Raw genomic sequence first — 24,087 nt, 5'->3', positions numbered from 1 at the left:
ACTTTTAACTCTCAACAATCCACTTGAATCCTGAAATACATTTAGTTGACCTATAATATTAGGTAAATTCTTCAACTTCTTAGACTTACAATTGAAATACTCAAAAACCTCAGGGAAATGGGACTGTTGATCACGCAACAACAATAAATTATGTGCTCTAGTATACAAAGTATTTGAGTCATAGACCTCAAGATTACCAAACTTAGAAGGATCCTTATTCTTCAGAATTCTTTTGAGATTATTAACAAATCTCAATATGCAATGCTGTACAGAAACAAGACTCCGATACTCTGAAAATAAATCCAAAGGAAACAAATGTTCAGGTACCTCAGGAAATTGCTTAGCAACTGAAACACCATAAAAACCAGAGACTTCAGGCTTCTCACTTTCATCCTGAGCAATCAAAGGATTTGGAATTCGAACATTTAAAGAATGGAACCCAGCAAAACTCTGATCGACTACAAATTTAGGCCCTTTCAAAAAATCTGTTTTCAATAATTGCTTATAGGAAATAGGTCGACTTGTACAGTCTGCTGGGTTAAATGCACCATCACAAAACTTGAAGACAACAGGATGAGTTTCACATAATCTGCTAACATGATTCAATCTGTTCAACAAAAACACCCCCAAATTCTTCATCTTGTCAAGTTTGTTAACATATGAATTAAGCCAGTTTAAACATACCATACTATCAGTATAAAGTTCTAAATCAGTTATATCGATAGGCTGCACACAATTAGGACCTGCCAACTCTCTGTAACAATCCATCAAGACTTCCACTCCCAATGTAATAGCTTGAAACTCCAAACTAGGAATAGATTTAGAAAGTAGCTGCTTGTTTACAAGTCTATTTTTTGCTAACAGAAAGCTAACCTTATTATCTGAAACATTAACAAGATAGAGGACAGTACCATATATAGACTTAGAACTATCAGTAAAAGCAATAATCTTATAGATGTCTGTACGCTTGCCAACGCAACGAGCTACAGGAATTTCTGGAACCACATTAATCTGATTACAAATGTTGGTCCACTCCCTTTGTGCTTCATTGTCTATAATTGTATCCCAGTCTAATTCCTTATCCAGTTGTAAGGTCTGCATAAAAAGACGGGATCTGTTGAGGAGCGGTCCATTAATATTAAACACATCATAGTTAGAAGCAATGGACTTCAGAATTTGCCTCTTAGTCCTAGCAGTATTATCCAACCTTAATTTTGGAGTATGAATAGTATCTTCCATTCTATTCCATATTAATCCAAGCAATTTCACCTGTGAAGGTGTATCAGTAGAAAATTCCTCATCAGTAAGTGCCTGAAGAGGACCATAGTTGGTAATAAATTGTTGTAATGGAAATCCATATGGACTGAAAATGCTCTCCAATTTACTGTATACCCAAGAAAGCTTACGAGGATCATTAGAAGAATAGGCACAATTATCCATGTAGCATAAGTCATAAATGCATCTTTTAACTTCTTTAACCTCTTCACTGTCTCCTTCTGTGTCAAGTATCAGCAGCTTATATAAGCCAAGTAATAAAATGGCTGGACTAGGTTTTAGACCAAATGGCAGCCTAACATGTTTGTAAACTACCAGTGAAAAGTCCCTCTTACTCACATTCTTAAACCAATAAAATAATAGCTTAGCCTGATCGGTTTCTGGAAGCTCAATTTGCAAAAAAGCTTTCTTAATATCAAAACACAAGACATAGGCATCAAACCTTATTTGAATTATGGCAGTAGAGATTTTCCTGTTTAAACAAGGCCCTGGTAACATGGCTTGGTTATGACTTACAGTCATCTCTTTGCTAGGATCGACTTCAAATAAATTAGATAAAAACACCATGCGACACTTTGAGGACTCTTTGTACATTCTAAATACTGGCATATGTGGAAGAAAACTATAATTAGGGTTTTCCTGTATGAAATGAGGAAAATTCTCTATTTTCTTGATAATACCTGTCTCTTGTTGTTCTTGAAAGACTGAATCCATCATATGAAGTTCCTTCTCCCTGTCTTTGTATTTTTTCTTGTTCGATGCTAAAATGGCTTTAGCTAAATTTTGGTTTTTAGCAAGATGATGTTTAACTTGGGCATTCCAGAATATTGGCATAACTAATCTACCCTCACCATTACGATATGTAGAGTCTAAAGCAAATTTCACAAGCGAACTATTAGTATCACTATAAGTTTCATTAAGATTTTCATCATAGTTGAAAACTCTCTGGCTTTCAAAAAACAAATAATCATCCAACACCTCTGATAGCTCCTTTCCATCAAATTTACCTTTGTCTGTCATAATGACGTTGTCAGTGAATTCCTCACTCAAGACAATTTCTGATTCAAGCTCATGGGCTAAGGGTTCACTATGTTCAGCTTGAGATGCCACAAAACTCCGGCATTCCCTATGCAAAATAGGTAAATTAGGTAAATTATCAATCATTTCTCCCGAGTCACCATTTAACATAATTCCTAAGGGACTCTCAAAATATGTAGAAGAATCATTATGCCCAAAAACTACAGAATTGATGGGTAAAACATAATCATAGTCTGACCCCAAAATTAACTTAATGTTTGAGACTTCATTAGAGTCTACTGTCAGATATTTATCTGCCAATGAATAACCTTTACCTACAAATTCCTGAACAATTCTACCCAAAGCAGGTAGTTTAAGTTTAGTTTTAATATCAGGGAGACAAACAGCCTTCAACATACGAGCCTTATTCGCAATGGTTAAGCATAATTCAACAACTTTTGTATCGAATCTCTTAGAGTTATTAATACCATTAACAATAATGGAGAGTTTTGGATTCAAAACCCTTAAACCCAGTTCACCAGCAAATTTGGTCTCAATGAAGGTCATTTGGGAACCACAATCCTTTAAACCCCTAATGGTATGACCTGATAGTTCAACAGTAAAGGTAGGCAAAATAGAACCCATTGATTTGTCAATTGTTAATACATCATAATTAATGCAAACTGTGTTGTTTGTTACTTTCATGCTATCTGATTGATGTTTCTTCTTCTCAATCTGGATGTTGGGCGACACACACAGAAATGAAAAATGAAGACCACCACAATGCCTACAAGATCGTTTAAATCTGAAAACACATTTATCAGAATCATGAATGCGAGTACAGTTTTTACAAGCTTTCAAGGCTTCCAACCTCCTTGTTTTCGATATAGCGTCAGGGTATTTAGGACAATTACTAACAGAGTGTCGAGGTTTTTCGTCATTATTACCCCTTGTACAGAGAATGCAAGGAAAAAATCCTGATTTTGAATCAGCCTTAGGGTTAGACATGGCTCCCACATCAAGGGCTAAAGCTGTTGTTGACTTTTCAAAGGGAAGTTTCCGAGCTTTAAATTTCTTTTGGCTTTCCAAGTATCTATTTGTCGCCTCAAATATGTTATCTTCTATCTCTTTCAACCCAGGCCTACTTTGACCAGTAATCTCAGTTAGTTTGGACTTAAAATTATCATTAAAAGAGTTCCAAAAGAAATATTGAAGAAGGTCCTCGGAAGATATCTTAAGTCTCTTAAACGAGTCTCTAATCATTCTCATTTCTCCAATAACTTCATTGGGTCTGAGGAATAAGACAACTTTAATTCAGACAACTGTTTGATAGTATCAAACTTCTGAGACAACTCTGAACCAAATGCCTTAATCAACAAGTCTTTAGCTTCCTCGTAATTCCTACTACCTGAGCCCAAGGAACGAATTAAAATGTGAGGTTCACCACTAGTCTGTCTCTGCAAATAAAGTAGCTTGGAATAGCTATTCAAATTAGCCCTACTGGTAACATCTTCAAAATCTTTAAAAATTTTTCTATGCTTTCGCCCTTACTATGGCTATATACTGGAAGAGGAATTTCTGGCAACTTTAATTTATTGCTGACACTTCCACCAGAGCCTTCATCTTTCCTCTCTAGCAAGGACATACTTAACACAAGCTTTTCATCGTATTCATGACATATATCAAGTTCTTTATTGAAACTCTCAGTATCTTGCATTGTCCATAGAATCTCGGTAATCTGTTTATTAAAATCATCTACTTTCTCTTTAATGTTTCTTAATGAAGCCATCACCACTGACTTTTCTGTTTCTGACATATTATCATGATTAGCTTGAATGAATTTAAGTTTCTTAGTAATTTGAGCTCTCTGATAGCCCCTTACTGATTTCAAATAATCCAAATCCATGGTTACAATCAAGCAGACAAAAGTAAAGTTACTTATTTATACAATACTCAATAACCCCAACAATTAAATCAAAGAACTTTTCTAAGCAAGACATTCAAATGGACTTCGTCCTTATAATAAGCTCGGTTGTCTAATCTCCCAGGTCCAGCAATAAGTAAAATATAGTCCTTCACTTTCAATTTCTTAAGAAAGGAATTACAGGATTTCCTGCTCAAGTTAAATTCAGACTCCTCAAATCTCGAACGTATGAGTGACCTATAAGTGTAATTTTCCTAATGAAATAATGCCGCAATAGGAAGGGAAGGAGGATACCACCAGAAGCAGTGAGCCGTCGTAGGGATCCTGGCAAGGTCGCCATATTCCAAAAATTTTAAGGAAAACCCAAGTTAAAGCTATAACCCTGATAAATTTTAAGGTAGAAATCAAATCACTTTAAAAATTCAATTAAATTATTGAAATGAACATTAACAATATTAGGGTCACTGCTTCGTGTAGTAATTGCCTGAGTGTAGTTGCCCCTAACCAACTGGTACCGGGGCTGGTGCTACCCAGACTAGGTCTTCCAAGATGGAATAGTCTGTAAAGACAAGAGTAAAAATACTATCAATAAACTAGCTCAATGTCAAAAAAAAATATTTCCCAATAAAAAGTACTAGTGCGTCTAGGTAATTAAAGACTATCGCTAATTAAAGACAAGTGCTGGTTCATAATAATAAGCAATACCAATTTTATGAAAAACTGGCAAACCCTAAGATTTATGGAAATCTGGAAACCTTCAAAATAATCACCAGTTTTATGGATAAGCTGGTAAAACCTATGAACTAGTAACTTATTCTGTTATACAACACCCAGCTAGCCTATCAATTGTAAGCCAGCCAAACAATGGCAACAAGAAAATTACGTCAGGTTGATCAGGCCTGGCGGCATAAATACAGCCACGTACTAACACAATACAAAGAATTATATATACCAGCCTTAATAACTTTAACGAAGAAAAACATACAGTCTTAACCCAAGCACTCATACACATTCACATATGGAAATATTTGAAATTTGAGCAGGATAAAAGTTTAATTTAGCCAAGTTATAGTTAAAATTTAATTAGGATTTCCCACGTAACTATAGGATTCATGCTTGGCATGAATTATTCCCACGAAAATTACCCAAATTAGCACCAACAATTGTGGGCAACTCACTTCCATGAGAATACGTCCTTTGCGCCCACTGTTTGAAGGATTATTTCGTGATGTTAGCACCAACAATTCCGAAGTTGTTTATTTCTCAGACACGATGATTGGGTCCGATGATGGATCTTCAAGAGGACCTTCCATACCCCTGAATTTATCCTTAGGGGCGTCATTCTTCGGTTAGATGTTAGCTGGTCACTAATATTAAGATGGTAGGAGGGCACCACTATTTATCCCCCACTGGGCCATCCTCCCCCAATATCCTATGCGGCACGGTGATTTTTAGCCGGTCATTTTTGCGAGACAGGCAGGAGCAAACACACGGACAGCTGAGAGGTAATGGGCTGACTGACCTTTCACCGCCTCGTCGGTTCCCCTTCAAAGCTACGGGAAGAAGTCTTCGCGGCAGTAATGTTTTAACAACTCATAAACAATAAGGATTGTTGCCCAGTGTAGTTTGGTGCTTTAAAGATAGTTATCTTCAATAGAATTGTAAATGATTAAACTGAAAAACTTCTTTTCCTGACAAAAATCAAATAAACCATCGAATAAATATCCAAACTACACAAGCAACGAAGGAATTAAACGTATTATAATACAAAAAGTAAACATTATTAAATTCTATTTTAGAAAGAAAGAGACAATGAAAATATAAGACAAATCCGCTTAGAAAAATAAATAATTCCTTATAAAGCGGATTTTTCTCAACACCCTCTTGAGAAATTTGAAGTAGTATTCCGTCACCCATCTGCCATTACTTTTCAAACGACTCGGGGAGAAGACGACACTCATTAACGACAAAACTGATTTTAACCCTCTATGACTCGTACAGTGAACAAAGAAAACGCAGTAAAGACCACACTTGTAAGAATTATCAGGCTGTATCTGCCTTATGGACTGGCGAAGGGTAAAATCCAAATGCGCATCGAGAAAAGATGAGAAGCCACCCGAGTAAATTCGCTGGTTTATACCATAACTGTCAAAAAAGCAGATTGTATCCCTAGGCGAACAGTCTATATTAAAACACCCAATGTCCAACAAGGTCAATACTAGAAGTTGAAGGTAGAGTATTAGATATAAAAACTAGAGGTTTAATTCTATTTGCGGGTATTTTAAATGCACACACTTCATCCTAAGAGAACACACCTAAATATTTAATAAGACTCCCTAGCGAACCCCGTAAAACTGCCTCGATTTCTTTCGTATCCATCACACTTAGCCTCTAACATCGCACTGAATGACTCTATCCGAATCAATGGTTAAAATACCTTTCATGTCACCGAACAGTAAAATCATGCAAGGGTGTGGTGGGACTGTGCCCAGCTTTATGGATATTCTCAAACTGGCCGAAATTTCAACGGGAATGGAATCTTCCACCTCTTCCGTAACGAAGCTGAAACAATAGATGGCTCTCCCAGTTTTAAAACTATTATAGGTTATGAGGTTATCATGTCCCCCTCCTATCGACTTTGGAGTCTTGCAATACAATCTTGTGATAGTATTAGGAAAATTACAGTTGATGTGATACACCGTATTCCCATTAACTGCGATGTGCACATTATTCAAGTCATAAGCTCCGAAATATAAACTATTGGCCGCGTAATTCCCCGAAAATGTTTGCATGCTTATCATGGCCAGTGTAATCTTTTCAGGTATACAGGTATTGAAAGGTTGATCTATTAAAATGGAATCCTTGTTCTGCCCTGTAACATACGTTTTATATAAAGTCTTATCAAATACATATTGTATCAGGTTAACTGCTTAGAGCGGTGTTTAAAGCGGACATGGCGTTATAATTAGGGGTAACCCGATCAATTCACAACTTGGCCTTTTCTATATTCAGATCATTTAAGTGTCCGTCTGTGTGTGCACCCATCACCCAGTTGTTATTCGCCATTTCGAGTCTTATTCTCAAATCCATGGAATCCAGCAAATACATGTCTATACTCGCCAGATCTATAAGGAGTGGAAAGTACATGTGAATTCCCCCCGCCTTAATGGAGCTCAACATCCGAGATTCCCACCTACTCAGCTGTCAGAAAGAAGCGGCGGTATAGGTCTGTGTAACACCATGCGTAACATTAAAGTCATCGTGGAAAAACCCACTTATACCAACAGTCGGTAGTGCGCTGGTTTTAACGCTCTTGAGCATTTTTATGTATGATTGATAGTTAAAAACAGGGCACGATTCCACCAATTTTTCATTCAAGAAAACAGAGACGGGTTTAAAAAGCGTATTACTTATGCCATTAACCAGTGCAATATGCACATCGTCTGCTAGTCGCACGCCAGCCCTGGCCACTGTAATGTATAATTCCAAAGCTATACTCGATAAATCCAAGAAGGAACCGGTAATACCATTAATACGAAAGTCGATATAGCTGTCAGTCCGGATTCGATTTACTGAATTGTTACTTGGTGTGAAAGCCAACCTTTCCTTCGAATTAATCGAGCTTTCTATAATCCTACGTCTGTTCACATTCGGGAACAATTCTGAGATACCCGTGATATAGGAGGAGACAGGAACCTTGTTTCCCGTCCCAGGCACGTTAGGAACAATGCCCGCCATTCCTGAAAAAAAAAAATGCAAGAGGAGAGAGAATGTGTGCATGCACGCCAACAGGCAAAAGGTTAATGAATTAAAGATCATACACATCCTTGTTATATTTACTTCTTGATTTAACCCTTCGATTTGTCATTCTCTTCTTCTTCTTCTTATTCTTCTTATTTCCTCTCCTCACGGCTGAGCTAGCGAGTGTACGACGTACTCCACCTCCCACTTTTTTCCTGGTGACTCTCCCACTTCCATTTAAAATTCGCCGGCCCGTGCTTTTGAGAGCTGTTGCTCCATGTCTTTTTAAAGATTCCCGCAAAGGCAACTGATCACTCACTACATCGGAAAGCACTGATCTGCCAAACTCTTTAACAGAAGGTTTAGCAACTTTCGACAAAAAAGGGAGTACCCTACGTGCAATGCCGGCAATTGCCGAAAATACACCCCGCCCCTCCTATGACTCGGATAGAAAACTGAAATGTTTTCTAAACCCGCTCCCTTCCTTAATGGTTCGGACAGGAATAATGTTTTAAATTCCACCTCAGAGGGTGGAGCGAAGACAACCCTCATACCTGTTAACTAAAAAAAAAAACTTTCAATCTCCCCCCTCTGTTTTTGTTAAGCAGAGCGCGCATTTGAACATTCCTAATTACGCGAGGTTGCGAAAGTAAATAATGAAAAACACTGAAAAGAAGGTGTTTTTATATTTACCCCTCTATCTGGGTCTTATATGAAGCATGCAGGTGACACTCGAACTGTTATTGAAATGGATAAGCCTCCCATTCTGGTCCGTGATAACGATCGAAATCTGTTCCAGGATGTTCATATTCAATGCTTTGTATACTGTATTGTGTATCCCCTTCCCTTTACCACTCTCTAATGTGAAACAATCCAATATATTTACTAGTTCACCTCCAAAAACAGTCGGTTGAACAATATCTGTGTACACGTACATACAATCTACACCGCAATTATCGGGTAAGGAATCGTCAGAGAGGTGCACATTCAATGCCTCGAGGCCGTAAACTTCGTACGCTGTATTATTTTTAAAACCTAACAACCTGGCAGCTTTATCGCTGAATTTGACAGTCACACTTCTAATATCCCCCGCCTTAACGTTCCTCCTCCTCCTAATGTGAGGGATGATAACTCTCCTGCTGTCTTCATCCCAACTGAATATATCATTGCTGTTGAAAACGTTTTTGTATCCAGTGTCAAAATAGACTTTTAAATGTTCAAAAACATGTTTGTTAAGCATCTTCACCAACCCGTTCATATCCCCCGCTAATATAGCTGTCGTTGGTCTACAGCTATAGGCATGCTTATCGTTTTTACCACAATCAGTAACAAAGTAAAGGGTGAATTCTTCATCTCTCGATAATACAGCGTAATAAACGCCCGGAAACATGATCGAAGCGAGACCTACTTCATATTCGCTACCATTCAGTAGGGATATAGGAGTGGGTACCCTATTCACAAACCCTGATGGGGAGTTATTTTCATACTTGTCCAGGCTGCCGAGACTGCTCGCATATATAATGTGTTCGCCCGCCATACTGATAATGTACTGCACACAATTTCCTTCATCTAGGTCTTATATGAAGGGTGCATGACACGGTTTTACCTGTAATAAACTTGACGTCTTTCCCCTTCTGATCCGTTATATCAATCGCGATGTAATCCACCACATTCACGGTTAAAGGTTTATAAACAGCATTATGTACACCTCTACTCGGTGCACATTCCAACACAAAACAATCCAGGATGTTTACAGTTTTATCACCCAGCAATGAAGGTTGAATAATGTTGGAATATAAGTACACACAGTCAATACTGTGACCATCGAGATAAGAAATTCTGGAGTGATGATTTCTCATTGCCCCTGAACCATAAATCACGTATGTCAATTCTGTTAAACCCTAATACTCGCGCTGCTCTAACACTAAACTTTACAGTGACTGAAACAATTCCTTCTACTTTCGCCACCTCGTCATTAACGGATGTGAGACTTATTTCAAACTCTTCAATGATGCGTAGAAGTGATTGCATCTCATTTCTCTCATGTCGTTTCGCAACCTTCCTCCATGGTCTTCATCCTTGGAATACATTATACTCGTTTTGGCAAATTCGTTCTCTTCCACAGAAGCACCAATTCCATATTGGGTTAACAACGTAGCAATAACGGGTAGGTCGGGTTCTTCCGCATCGAGTGTATTCTCCCCCTCGGGCACTCTCAAAACGGCGGTACCTTCTACCCCGTGGTGGCGGAATGCAGCGTAACTCGTCCCAGCTCTGTTGTAACGGAGACCTGCAATGTCGGCGTAGGGGTAAACTCTCACAGTGTCTTGAGCAATGCCATAATTCCGGCACGTTACACTGTTAGTAGCTATAACCAGGCAACACTCCTTCTTCTTGAACTTAGTCTAAGATAATCTCCTGAAAACCAACTTGCAAGGTGACGAAGCCATCTCTGAACTGTGAAAATTGGAAGGGTGTACACGTTAACGCTACACGAGCTGGAATACTAATGCCTCCATAAACTCCTTCAATTTTCCACACCCCTTCGTCTTCCCCTCTGTGATTCATCACACTAGGCTCCGGCCCCACCCTCTTGATTGAATAGGTTTATCTCCGAGCCCACCCCCATGATCGAACATGACTGAACGGGTCTTCAACCTCGCGATAAGGGAAGGATTTGCCGCAGATAATTTGTGATATGCTTCAGAACGGTCACTCACTCGTGAAAAAGTTTATCGCTGCCGCTGCGGGATTGAACACGTTAATTTCTTGACTCATCAGTATGGTTGCCACACATTTACCTTTTTCTTCGCCACCTTGTTTTTCATTATTCTCCTCCCTCCTCCTCCTCGTCCCCCTCCTTTTCTAGGTGAATTGAGCCATGCTTCTATCTGTTTTTTTATAGCTGAGTTTCTCACCATTTGATCTCTAATACCACCCCGTTCAATTATATAGTTATAACTGGGTACGTTGTTATCATCCGTCTTCTTATTCTCTTGAAATTCTCTTGCCACATCTAAAATGTTATATCCCATAAGCGGGTGGGACAAGTCCCCTTCTTCCTTCCATTCAATCGCACTTGAATTTTGCAAGTGGTTAACCAAGGCAGTCACATATGGTATTTGATGATCTCTGAATAATATAGGTATAATACCAGTCAGGTCAGGATTAACTCTTTTGCGGGTAACTCCGCAGTTGAGCACATTTAAAATTAGCTGTTCTCCCTTCTTCACACGATCGTCCTCGACAGGAGGTATAGGAGGTGGAGGTGTAACTGTTTTGGCATTTGCTGGAAAATTCACATATCTCTGCACGTTAAGAGGAATGGGTGCGACACCCGCCCCGGCATTAACCCACCCTCCCCCTCCTCCTCCTCCTCCGCCACCAGCGCCGTCTTCGCCGCCGTCGGCATTGATGTTAACGTTATTACTATGGTTATTAACATTATTGCTGTTGGCGCATGTTTCCCGACCTTTTGTCAACCTCTCATATGTGATAGCTGGTACAACGTAGAATTCCTTCATTTTGTTTTATTTCCTTTTTATTTATTTTTTTTTCCTATTTTAAAAAAAGACTGCCTATCAAACTAGCCGCTAAAGCAGTGGTTCTCAACCTTTTCTAGTTTCAGGCACCCTTGGCAAGCCTTTCAAAAGTTTCCGGCACCCTTATAAGGAAATATATGTTTAAAATCTCCGTAGTTTTTTTATTATATTTTTCTTTTATTTCGACAGTTTGCATGCAACAACACCTTATACCTAGAATACTAGATGATATGAAAATACTCTTTACAACTGATCCTGCTATAATAAAAAAAATAGTATTACGATACAAATATGTAATTGTGACAAGTTTTACAGTAGTTGCACAATGTATTCAAGTAGTTAGTGTTTATGATACAAGACAAACAAACAAATAGACCACAGTGAACCATGCATGTATACTCAGTGTGAAACTTGTGATTGATGCTTGGAACACAAACTCTTGATATCAGATCTTATCGTTGATAATGCCACCCGCATATCGTCCTCAAGTGAAAGAAGCCTATTTCTTTGTTTCGATTTTATTGTAGCCATGGCAGAAAAAGCTTGCTCGCACAGATACGATGTGGAGAAGGGCAAAAGTAGAGAAATAGCTTTCTTAGCCAAATTAGGATATTCCCCCAATGTTCCATGCCAAAAAGCTTCCAATGTCACGTCACCCTTCTCAAATTTGACTTTCAGTGTTGAATCAGCAGACATATCAAGAAATTCGCCACGTTCTATTGCCGTGAAGTCCAGCTCTTCAGCCATGTCAGCCAGTTTGAAGGGTGATACAATCCAATCGAGTTTCTCTGTAGAAAGCGATGGAAAATACTTATCAGCTGCTTCTCTCAGCTGTTCCAAGTGATTAAGAATCAGATTTTTTACAGTTCCAAAACCGTTATATCCTGGTTGTTGAAGAGAAGGGAAGTTTGACACATCGTCTTTCTGAACAGCAGACTTCCATGATTTCAGCTCTCTCTGGAAACCTTTCATCTTGTTAACTGATGTTACAATTCCCTCAAGTCTCCCCTGCATTGAGAGATTTAGTTCATTCAGCTTCATGAAAATGTCTGCCAAATATGACAGCTTCAAACACCAAGTATGATTTTCAAGCAGCTTTATGAATATGTCATGTCTCTCCTCTCGAAAAAGGCTTTTAATTCTTCTTTGAGTTCAAGAACGCGGTTCAGTACACGACCTGTTGATAACCACCTTATGTCAGTATGCAAAATCAGTGAAATATGAGCAGCACCCATTTCTTGACACATCTTTTGAAAAAGTCTTTTTTCCGGTGGCCTGGATTTGATGAAATTAACCATCTTGACAGCCTGGTTTAAAACCTCAGTCAATTCTTCTCCACACGTCTTGGCTACTAACGCCTCTCTGTGTAGGAAGCAGTGAGTTGTAATTATAGATGGATTTTTTTTCAATGCTCTGGTGATGAAGCCTTTGTACTTCCCCTATCATCGACGGTGCACCATCAGTACATATGCCACAACAATAATTCCATGAAAGAACATGTTCAGTGAGGTACGAATATACAGATGCAAAGATATCCTCTCCAGTGGTTGTAGTCTGTAATCCTTTGCAAAACATAAACTGTTCCACAAAATCCTTGTCAATGAATTTGCAAAACCCAAGCAGTTGGCATTTTCCAGCTATGACAGTACTCTCACCTACTTGCAATGCGAATTTTCTTTTTGATTTTGTCTGCTTCACAACTTCTTCATTAATATCTGTTGACATTTCAGATATCCTACGGCTGATTGTGTTATTGGAAAGAGGTACTTTCGAAATCTGTCCCTGAGCTTCTTTGCCAAGCATTGTTTCTACAATTATGTTGCATGCATGGCCAATGATTTCTTCACCAGTTGTATGAGGTTTCATTTTCTTTGCTATCAGCTCTGCTACTCTGAAGGAAGATTCAAGAGCAGTGTCAGCTACTGATACCTTCTTGACCATTTTAGTAGCCGCCTTACTTTGCCCCTCTAACAAACGAGAAAACTATGCCATGTCCTTCTGTGACACAAAAGGGTGTCTGCTATTAAGGTGCCGCTTGAGCTGACTAGGTACCATGGCCTCATTGCTGAGTGAAGCTCCACAAACTAAACACACAGGGCGCGAATTATCTTCATCATTGTTTGAAGTAAAACCATATGCTAAATAGGCATCAATATATGTTTCCCCTTTTCGCAATTTGATTCAGATGGACCAGATGGATGGGTGGGGTGAGGTGGGGTGGAGAAGGACCCTCCGCTATCTCGGTAGTCCCCTCCCTCCCTCCCCCTCTCCCGCCAAGAGAGAGTGACGTTAGTGCAATTTTGCAATTTTTTCCCCGGAATTTTGGCGGCACCCTCAAAAGATCTCATGGCAACCCTTGGTGCCGCGGCACAACGGTAGGGAACCACTGTGCTATAGGAAGTAATATGGACAGAATGGCGCCGCCTTTGCGACTCTTCAATATTTTTTTCTTCTTCGTTAATGACGTAGATTTCAGGGATATTTGACGGATCTCTCTCTTACACCTTCCGAGTTTTTTAATAAATGTTTTTTCTCTGGTCAGATTACCACGAAGAAAATTTCTGAAAATTTCAGATATGGTGGCGATAAATGCTTTGCTTAATGTTGAATTACTCTTCTCCTCTCGGAGGGGGATAAACTAGAGATGAATAAAATAAAATCTTTGTTTTTACGTATTAAAACCTCCTTTTTGCACCTCATGTCCGCACAATTTGCGATTCGTCAACCCAGGAATTAAATTGTGCAGGATAACCCTTCCAATTGACATAATACTGTGTTTTGCTGCCTCTCCTCCTCCTGTCTAAGATGGTGATGTCATAGGTTTCGGGTAATTCGGTAGGTATTAATTCGTCTCTGTAGAATGTGCCTTTTATTTCTTCTCCCGCTAAATCTTCTAAGATGTAAACTGTGGGATTTTGCAGAGTGATGAGCTTCTTGATTTTAAAAATTTCTAGTGTTTTGGACAGTATACCCCCTCCTGAAAACTGCGTTCCGGTTTTCGTCAGCTATACGTACGGTGTCTCCAACATTTAAGGATGAAGTGACGCGATTCGTTGTGGGAAAAGCGTTTTTATACATTCTCGAGAATTGATTTTTAATGTCCGCTTCGCTTCTCATAGCGTGCACCTCGTCGGGTGTGCACCCCTGCCCCAAACTCTTGTGCAGTGAGTTGTTATAACTGTTAACTATGTCTCGCAGAACATTGATATATTTCAACGTGTTGTGTGTTAGGTATCTGTATACGCTGTTTTTAATAGTTCTTATCACCCTTTCAGCTATAGAAGCTTTAATTTCTTGCGAATAGATGCTAAATAACAATACATTTTTACTTTTCAGATGATTCCTTACATGCCGGTTAATAAATTCCCTACCTTCATCACTGTTCAGGCGAGACAGACCTGAAAAATCTGTAGATTCTATAATCGTTTTTAGCGCATTGCACACAGTAAGGCCATCCCTCTTTTTCAAGGGGAGAAAGCGTAAAAACCTCGAAAATTGATCAATGAAAATTAGGAGATATTTATGACCTTCATTGTGTCGAGCCAGTTTCAACATGTCCGCCAAATCCGTGCTGGCTGCTGCTCGAGGTTTAGTTGATATGATTTTCCTTCTAAGGAAAGGTTTGCGCGTGCTCTTGTGCAAGGTATATGAAGGTTGACTCTTTAAAAAATTAACGACGTCCGCTCTGGTCACGTTTTTGTCTACCTTTCTCGCTGCTTTGAGTAGTGCACACACCGCTGAAACATGATGGTTGTGTCACATTGCCATATAAATCCCTAAGCAGTCGTAACTGTTCTTCAGTCATATTTGTATGCAATTTGATATCCTGTCTCTCCGAGAATATTCGTTCTGAGCTGCAACAATTCAGGTGTTGACGGTGCGAAGTCTACTAATAGATAACTGTATTGGTTATGCGTTAAAGCTTTTTTGTATATGTCAGAAAACTCCACACCTCTCTGCCGACCGAACAATTGCCTGCCCAAAGTTTCAATTTGACCAATGTCACGATTCTTCATGAGGATGTAATGGGAACAATTGAGACATGCTCCTACTGAATTTACCCGAGTGGAACAGGTTCTGGGTTATGATCACCGATATATTCGAATGCCGTACGGCGGTGAATGCTTGGGTCACGAATTTATTGTCGCTAGCTTCGAGAAAACAGTCATCAAGTACAAATAACAGTCCTTTACTACCACCCTCCACTCCTCTTTCCGTGTAATCGAAAGGGCTCAATATCTCTTAGGATACTTTTAATTTGGTGCTTATGGTGTGATGACTTTCCAGAGGGTGTTCACTCACCCCGCAATATAAAATACAGTGAAAGTTAGCCTCATACATTTTTATTATGTTTTGACACAACACAGATTTGCCACTATTGCTGAAACCTGCTAGATAATCTGCGCAGGAACAGCGAAAAGGTTTAAGATTTCTCCTTGGAAAGGACCAGTTTCCATGTTTAAAGTTCAAGGTGTACTGAGAGGATGCGATGATCTGCGTGTTGTTATACATTAAGGTGAAGGTTGTAGAGGAAAATGAAGGTTGTAGAGAAAATTAATTAATTAATAAATAACGTTTTTTATTGACATATGTATATATTACAGGGCATATACATGTGTATATTTTTAGCTGGTGATGGTTATATACAAGCGAGCATTTGTTTTTAATTCAGAGCTAGTGATGCGAATACTCTGAGTGACATATTATCATTATTTGAATACTCTGACTATAAAACATATATATTATTTGAAAATATATATATATATATATATATATATATATGTATATATATATATATATATATATACATATATATATATATATATATATATATATATATATATATATATATATATATATATAAATACAAACAAGGCATTTAGGCTGAGTGAGTGACGTGTATACTCTTACTATGGTACATATTTACATTAATTGAAAAACTGTACATTCTTCCCACATGCGTCTACTAAAGCTCAGCTGTCTTTTCTTGGCAGGTGGGAAGGGCATCAGCTTAACCCATGAAGGTTGCAACAGCTGCTGCTGCTGCCACTGTTGCCGCTGCTGCTGCTGTTGCTCATCCACCAATTTGCTGTCCACTCTCCGTCTTTTAGAACAACCTTTTATCCGGGGGTACTGAATCGCCAGAGTAAAGGGTTGTACATCGGGAATTCTGGATGTACTTGGCATAGGTGGAGGGAAGGGTGGCGATGGTGCTCGAGGTAATGTGTCATCATCTTTGCTAACGGTTTCCTCTAACTCGCTCGCTGCAATCTGTGGATGTCCGTAAGCAAAAGATTTAAATGGAGTGAGGTAATATCTCTTGTCCTCTAAAGGACATAGAGCTACCTTTCTCTGCTGGGTGTGACACATTGTTCCCTGCATCATCTGCAAATTGTGCACTGTAGTGTGCGTAATCTCATTATTTTTTATTACATCCAGGTATTGGCTATGACTAATGGTTTTTTGCCTGCAACTTTGAATCTCCTTTAAAGTATTGCGCCGACTGTTTTGTGTTTCGTAAGAATACACTTTAGGTTTAACACCGACGAATTCTCTGATGAGTTCAGCTCCTGTTTCGACTTTAACAAGTCCGAGTTTTCCCTGGCGCGAACTGTCATACGCTGTGTGAGTTTTAGGGGTTTGAAGTTACTCAAATCAAATGGGGTTTGAGCACATCCTTCAATTCGTAGCGTGTGTGAGATCGTCCATTTCCAGGAGAAGATCAAACTGTCGGTGTCAGTGTACAGAAGCTTAACTCTCCAAACAAAGCCAAAAACAATAAAGTTTTTTTAAGAACATCGTCTGGTAAAAGATAAACCATAAATACAAAAAATAAGCCAAAAGAACTTGTACATTAAACAAAAAAAGGCATGTCCTTTGCCAGATCCAGTATGCTGAATCCTCGACATAGATCCACCTCTACGACGGATTCAGCGTTGAAAAACAGTCTCCTTGCCTGCAGTGATTCACAATGTACCGATATTCCTCCAACCTCTCAAAAGATTTGTAACCTCTAAAAGATTTGTACTTGCTTAGACGCATTTCTAAGCAGCGAGGTTTCGTTGGTGGTAACAACAGTCCTGGTGGAATAGTTTAAACGGCTTATAATGGTTACACCAAAAAGACCATTCATCAAGATTTTGATGGTGTTCCTCTTGTCGGGGTCCATTTCTTTTGCTCTCCTCTCTGCATTCTCAGTGATGTATTCCCTCAAATAATATCCCTGCTTGAACTTGTAAACTTTCCTTATCCTCTCCACTTCCAACCCGAGTCTTATCAGCGTTTGTAAAAGAGGAAGACAGATCAGATGGATGCACATTGGCAAATGTGTACCCACCAGTTTGACATTCTTCTTAGGCAGCTTCACATTGAATTTTTCCAATAGACTTTTAGTGTATGGGGAGAGGTGTTGGAAAGTCACGTTCATATGGTGCAGGGCCAAAGGGAAGTCATCAGTCCGGAGGGCGACATCATCTCTAACCTTCTTGGTATCGAGGAGGATGAAGTAACCGTATTCCCCCTGTGAATTAATGCTCGTGATATCGCTGGCGATAAAACTCTCAAGTTCTGTGGGGGAGAGCTGCATTACTTCATCCAGAGGCATTTTATATCTGCTCATGACTGTGGGATAAAGACTAGTGAAATCAATATATAATATATATGATTGTTTGTCACCCGTTTTAAAATAGATTTAACTTGGGATTGTTGGCTATGGCGTGTCTTTGGACTAGACTGCAGAAACCGCCTCTAATGTTGTTGGAAATCAACTGGTAAGTTTCCCCGTCAGAAATTAGGGGAGGTGAGTTCGTGAAGAGTGAAGAAATGCATCTAGAGAGAGAGAGGGGTAGAGGTTAAGTAATAGATCGGGTCTAATCCAAATTGCGCGTGAGCAGCATTCCTCCAAGCTGAGTAAACATCGCACAAATATAAAATGGTATAATCAAGCAGGTTAGTACACTTTGCAGACGTGCTCGTATCCTTCATCGGGTATGCTTTCCCCCGTCAGTGAGGAATTGAAATGCACTTTAAGAGGGGCACCCGTTTTTTCAACACGTTGAAACCTCTGACATAATCATATGGGTAATACTGTTTACCTGTACTTAAAACCAGTTCTGTGCACTTGTCAGGATATTTGGATAACATCCGACGTGTGATTTCCAGTGACCCCTTCTGTTTAATATGGCTCAAAGCGAGACTGGATAGCGATCCTCTTATCATGTTCAAACTATCCATCAATCGGATGTTACCCGTTTTCAGTGTATAAAATGTACCCCCATCGCGTTTCAAAATTTCAAAGTTGTGTTTGGCGGACGCTTCTTTCAAGATGATTGCGGCATCATATGATAAATTATGCACTAAAACGGGCAGGGATCTTTCAACTTGTTTCACATTTAATTTCCTCTCACATAACCTGGCCCAGTCTCTCGCAATTTTATCGAGAAAGTCGTCGACACACTGTTCACCTACACCTACTCTGTGCACGCAGTATTCGCCACTTCTGCCATCGACGATGACGTAGCAATAGGCATACACTTTCTGCTTCGAAATGATTCTTGGGTTTTCTTCTTCTTCCAGCTGTCTGTTGTACGCCTCAAAATGTAAGAAGGCGATGTATGAGCTTTTATTCAGCGCTTTCATTTTGGTGAACTGTTTAAACTGGCCAGGTTCAGGGTATAGAACGGTGGTTCGGGTTGTACATCTTTGGGTGTGAGCATCGCGAATGGCTGGAGTTTTGAAGAGAGTGAGGCAATTGTAACATACGCCCGCTGCATGGTCACGCCTACCTGATTTCAAACTGTGGAAAGTATCTACGAAGGTTGGCAAATCCTTGATAAGAGCGACATGGTCATCAGTGATCAATAGTAGAGGAACTAGTCAGGGACACGATTTATTGCCCCCCTTTCTGGTGAGATGCACTGTCCAGTGTTTTTTCTGTCCCTTTCCCATGACCACTTCACTCAATTTATATACATAAATATTAAGGTTGTTATCCTTCTCTAACGTTTTGAAGGTATCACTGTTCACAGGTATGTCGGGCGTGTGTTTAATGGTGAAGCGTTTCAAGTTTATTTGTTTATTCATTTATTCGGTTAGGATCATCATTTCCCTCGAGTATGCTGTACGCTTCTAACGCTGTAATGACGCAGTTGTACCCCGAATTGATGTTAACGATTTGTCCACCACCCCAACTCCTGCAGGATACTCTCGAAAATTGGCCATGTTCACCAATTCTCGCTGGGAGATCTTGATCTGTACACTGCGCAATGATGTAATGCACCAACCTGAACCTTCATTCAAGTTTAGTCTATCTTCCAGATTGCTTGCCACATATTCGATAGCCTCATCTATCATATCGAGCGCAGTGTCCACCAATGTTATCACTGGTAGGGTATTAATGTAAAAAGTACCAGTTTCACGAGTGGCACTGGCACCCGTCATTCTCTCTCTGCTGATGACAATGCACAAGTATAGCATGGCACTATTTACATTCAGGTTGTTGAGAGCACTTATAACATCCTCGGCGAGTTGCATTCGGTTAAGTCTGAGTGCCGTTGTCACATCGACGTGCGTTCCCACCGCAGTCGAGTATGTGATGGCACTCACAATCTGGTTGCCCACCTCTCCTTCCCTGTCAAGCAACGGTGCTTCCTGCTGCTGGGACACTCGCTGTTTGGCACTGCCTACTCGACAATGTCTTCCAGCATTTGCTGCAGATGTTTCCATTGCATTTGCTTCACTTGGTGGAGGTTCGATGGTCGGCGGTGGAGGTGCGACGAAGGCATTTGAAGTGGAGGTGGAGGAGGCTGTGAAATCGGGGCGGCTGTGGTGAATTTTAAAAGTATCAAAAGAATGTTTTATATGTAAAAGGTGACAATGTTTTATTTTATGGAGACTGGTCAAAATGAATTATTCTTACCAGATGCAGGAGTAGTTGTGTTCTCTCCTACAGAGGTTACCCTTGCTTCGCTTGGCAGAGGAGTAGTGTGGGTGTTAGGAGAGGCTGCAAAATAGGAATGGCTGTGGTGAATTTTTAATTATAAAACGGAAAGTTTTATATGTAAAAAGAGTGGCAATATTCATGTAGACTGGTGTTGCATCATATATGAAAAATAAAATTATTATTATTATTATTATTATTATTATTATTATTATTATTATTATTATTACCAGAGCTGAGAATAGTATTCTCTCCTGCAGGGATGAGTCTCGGGTTCAATCCTTTCTGACCTCTCTCACTTCTTCTTCTTCTTCTTCTTCCACCATTAGCGCTACTCTTCCTCCTACACAACATCTTTGCCACTGATGGTATTAATAAATCCCATGGCATTGGCTGTTCGCTACTGCTGGAGCTGCTGGAATTACCCATCTCTGCTGGCGGGACGTTGTGGAGTATAGCTACGAGTTCTGTGAACTGATGTCCGTCTCGCCAAACTCATACATTATATAGCGGGACGTCACTCGTAATCAGACTCTTATCGATAAAGTGGGATTAATAACAGATAGATACCTAATCAGACTCTTATCGATAGAGTGGGATTGATAACAGATAGCTTATAATGCTTCAACTCTTATCAGTGATACACCTGTTCATGAGTCACGCAGTGGGTCTAAATCATATCAGCAGCAGATACCTAATCAGACTCTTATCGACAGAGCGGGATTAATAACAGTTAGTTTATAACGGTTCAGCTCTTATCAGTCACACAGCTGTTGTTGAGTCACGCAGTGGATCTCTCTAATATCAGTTCAGATCTGTTCGGCAAGGTGTCTCCTCCTCCTAATCAGACTCTTATCGAAAAGTGGGATTAATAACATAGTTTATATTGATTCAACTCATCAGTCATGCGGCAGTTGATGAGTCACGCAGTGGGTCTCTCTCATATCAGTTCAGGGGCCTTTTCCCCTACTTAATACATAATTTTTTTTTATATATACATGTTATTTTCTTCAGCAAAAATATAAAAATAAAATAAATAATAATTGAGGACGCCAAATGACAACCTTTCTTGAGGACGCCAAATGTTCAGGACGCCAGGATGCCAAATGACACCTTTTCCCCTACTTACTACATAATTTTTTTTATATATGCATGTTGTTTTCGAAAGCAAAAATATAAAAATAAAATTGCATGTTATTTTCTTCAGCAAAAATATAAAAAATAAAATAAATCATAATTGAGGATGCCAAATGACACCCTTTCTTGAGGACGCCAAATGCTTAGGACGCCAAATGTTCAGGACGCCAGGACGCCAAATGGCACCTTTTCCCCTAATCCCAGTCTTCAATAATAACGATAATCGATGTCCAGATGGAAATTTCCTGAGTGTGGTACAATAAAACCTAGCATGAGTACATTTAAAAGCAACCTATTAATCAACGTTGTTCACCTGCATTTATTGTCTATTCTTATTATCCTGGTCCTCTGTTAGAGAAGGAACCCTGCAATGACAAGGGTAGCTCTTTGGAGCTTTCGTTTCCCTATCATGTTGCACTGGGATTTCAATTTCGAAACTGCGTTTATTTTTCAAGATTTAACTTCGGAAAAGTATTTATAAAATATCAGCAATAATAAAGTACATCCAGCTGTGTCGATTTATAGTGATAATAAAATTTTTTTGCGACTATTATTATTCTTTCTCAAAATTATATTCTGCTCTTCTGATGAACTCTCTCCAGGGAAGGAAAATACCTGTCGGGTGCCCTTTACAGCTTCGAAAACTACCAAACCTTATGGCAAATTAGGAGGACCGCGTGGAAAAATATTCCTCATGACTGTGCAATAAAAACGAGAATAAAGAAATATTCCTAATCAGCGTCTTCTAGCGGAAATTTCGAAAATGTTCCCCGCAGTGCAAAACTTTGGGATTGCAGTCATTCCGTAGATATTTATGCCTTCTGTGCAAATGGAAGAGGCATTTATCGACCAGACAAATTCTGCCAATAATAAGAGCATTTTACCGTGAATAACGATAATAAAATGAACAGAAAGAGAACTTAACATGTGATATCTTATGGCAAATTAGGCAGGACTATTAAGCAGAAAACTCGTCGTGATTGGACCATAAAAACGACATATAATCGGGGCAAAACATTTCGATTTAGCGTTTCCCAGTAGGAGAGCCACAAAGGAATTTCAGAGATCCCCTCTGCAGGGCACAACTTCAGGATAATGACCACTCGTTAGAAATTTATGTCTGTGGTTCAAGTGCAAGATGCACGTATATATGTGAATAAATGCTGCAGATGATAATAATAATGATGTACTAACAGTGATTAAAATGCAGTTAAAAGAACATCATAATTTTTATTGTTTTGGAAATACAGGAATAAAATGAAAAGCAAAACCATGATAAATGCCAGAAAACAATAAAAAAAGTTGAGAGAAAACCTGACATTGGAAATGGCTCAGTTTTCATAAGATGTTTTACCTGCTTAATAGGTACGTTCATTACTAGATAAATGTCGGTTCAAAATTCCTCAAAAAATATAATAATGATAATTTTCTTAATTTTACCGTAATTGAAAATTAACTGGAAAATTGCAGTTACTGTAAAACATTCACTGTACAAATGAGAATCCCATTATCATTAGAATGAATGTTATTAGTACTCTAAATGCGGAAGTATTACGGAACAATCCTACAGGGCCTACCCCTTGCTTCCGGTAAATGAGATGATCATAAGCAATGTTGCCAAACGTGGGGTAATTACCCTACGCATTGGGTAATTCAGCCTCAAATCTAGGTCTGTAGGGTAATGTCGCGAAATCTGAGCAAAATGTAGGGTAGTTTCAAGATGTTTGTCTTCTATTTTATTTTATTTTATTTTATTCTATTATATTTTATTTTATTTTCTATTATTTTTTGTGTGCAAAAGATATATGGCACAAGAAAATTTTATCCCTATTTTTTTTAATTGGTTCGTGAAAGCAAACTCTGCAACCAATGCTCGGAATCTAACTCGTATGAATCGTGTATCTCGGATTCTTGATGTGTTCAATCGTTATAAGGTGTTTAGGCGCCAAGGTGGTTAGTTTTCATCCAGTCATTCGTCTCAGTAGAAGTGTTTTGTGTGTATTTCAACCTTGTTAAAATTTAAAGCTAACTTACAAAATTTGTGCAAGTGTGATAGATGCAGGTCCTTCCACACCTAAAAAGAAAAGGCAGTATTTGAAGTGAACTTTCAAAGGAAGAAAAGGACAAGCCCAGGAAACAAAAATTTAGAGACGAATGGCTGCAGGTAAGAATTTTGAGCTTTCGCAGCTGTGTATATGTAACTGATTCTTCTCTACCATGACTTGTTTATTAGTGATGCGAAAAAAATGCTAACCAAAGGAAATTTTAACTTTTAGGCCTATAAATTCAGTTGAAGAGAAGACGAAACTAACAATAAATTTTGGATTTCTTAGCCAATGTTAAGAGTCTTGATAATGTGCATTTAATTAAAAATTTAGTTTTTTTAGCAAAATTAGTTTTCACCCTTCCCCACTCAAATGCTGAAACGGAAAGATGGTTTTCTTTTTTAACTGATACAAAAAAAAAAAAAAAAAAACGAAATAAAATGGGGCCAGCATTACTGAATGCCATTT

General features: G+C 39.0%; 1 protein-coding gene across 1 annotated transcript; it reads right to left on the bottom strand.

Annotated features, from left to right (window-relative positions):
- Positions 1 to 11,898: 11,898 nt before the first annotated feature.
- LOC136827109 (zinc finger BED domain-containing protein 5-like) lies at positions 11,899 to 13,440 on the bottom strand. The gene is made up of 2 exons (XM_067084867.1): positions 13,159 to 13,440; positions 11,899 to 12,507 (listed from the first exon to the last, which is right to left on the bottom strand). The coding sequence occupies exons 1-2, from the start codon at positions 13,438 to 13,440 to the stop codon at positions 11,899 to 11,901; spliced, it is 891 nt and encodes a 296-aa protein (XP_066940968.1).
- Positions 13,441 to 24,087: the final 10,647 nt, after the last annotated feature.

This window comes from Macrobrachium rosenbergii, chromosome 41 (genome assembly GCF_040412425.1).
Source record: "Macrobrachium rosenbergii isolate ZJJX-2024 chromosome 41, ASM4041242v1, whole genome shotgun sequence".
NCBI lineage: Eukaryota > Metazoa > Arthropoda > Malacostraca > Decapoda > Palaemonidae > Macrobrachium > Macrobrachium rosenbergii.
Note: the sequence above shows the minus strand (reverse complement) of the source record. Positions and strands in the feature narration are given on the sequence as shown.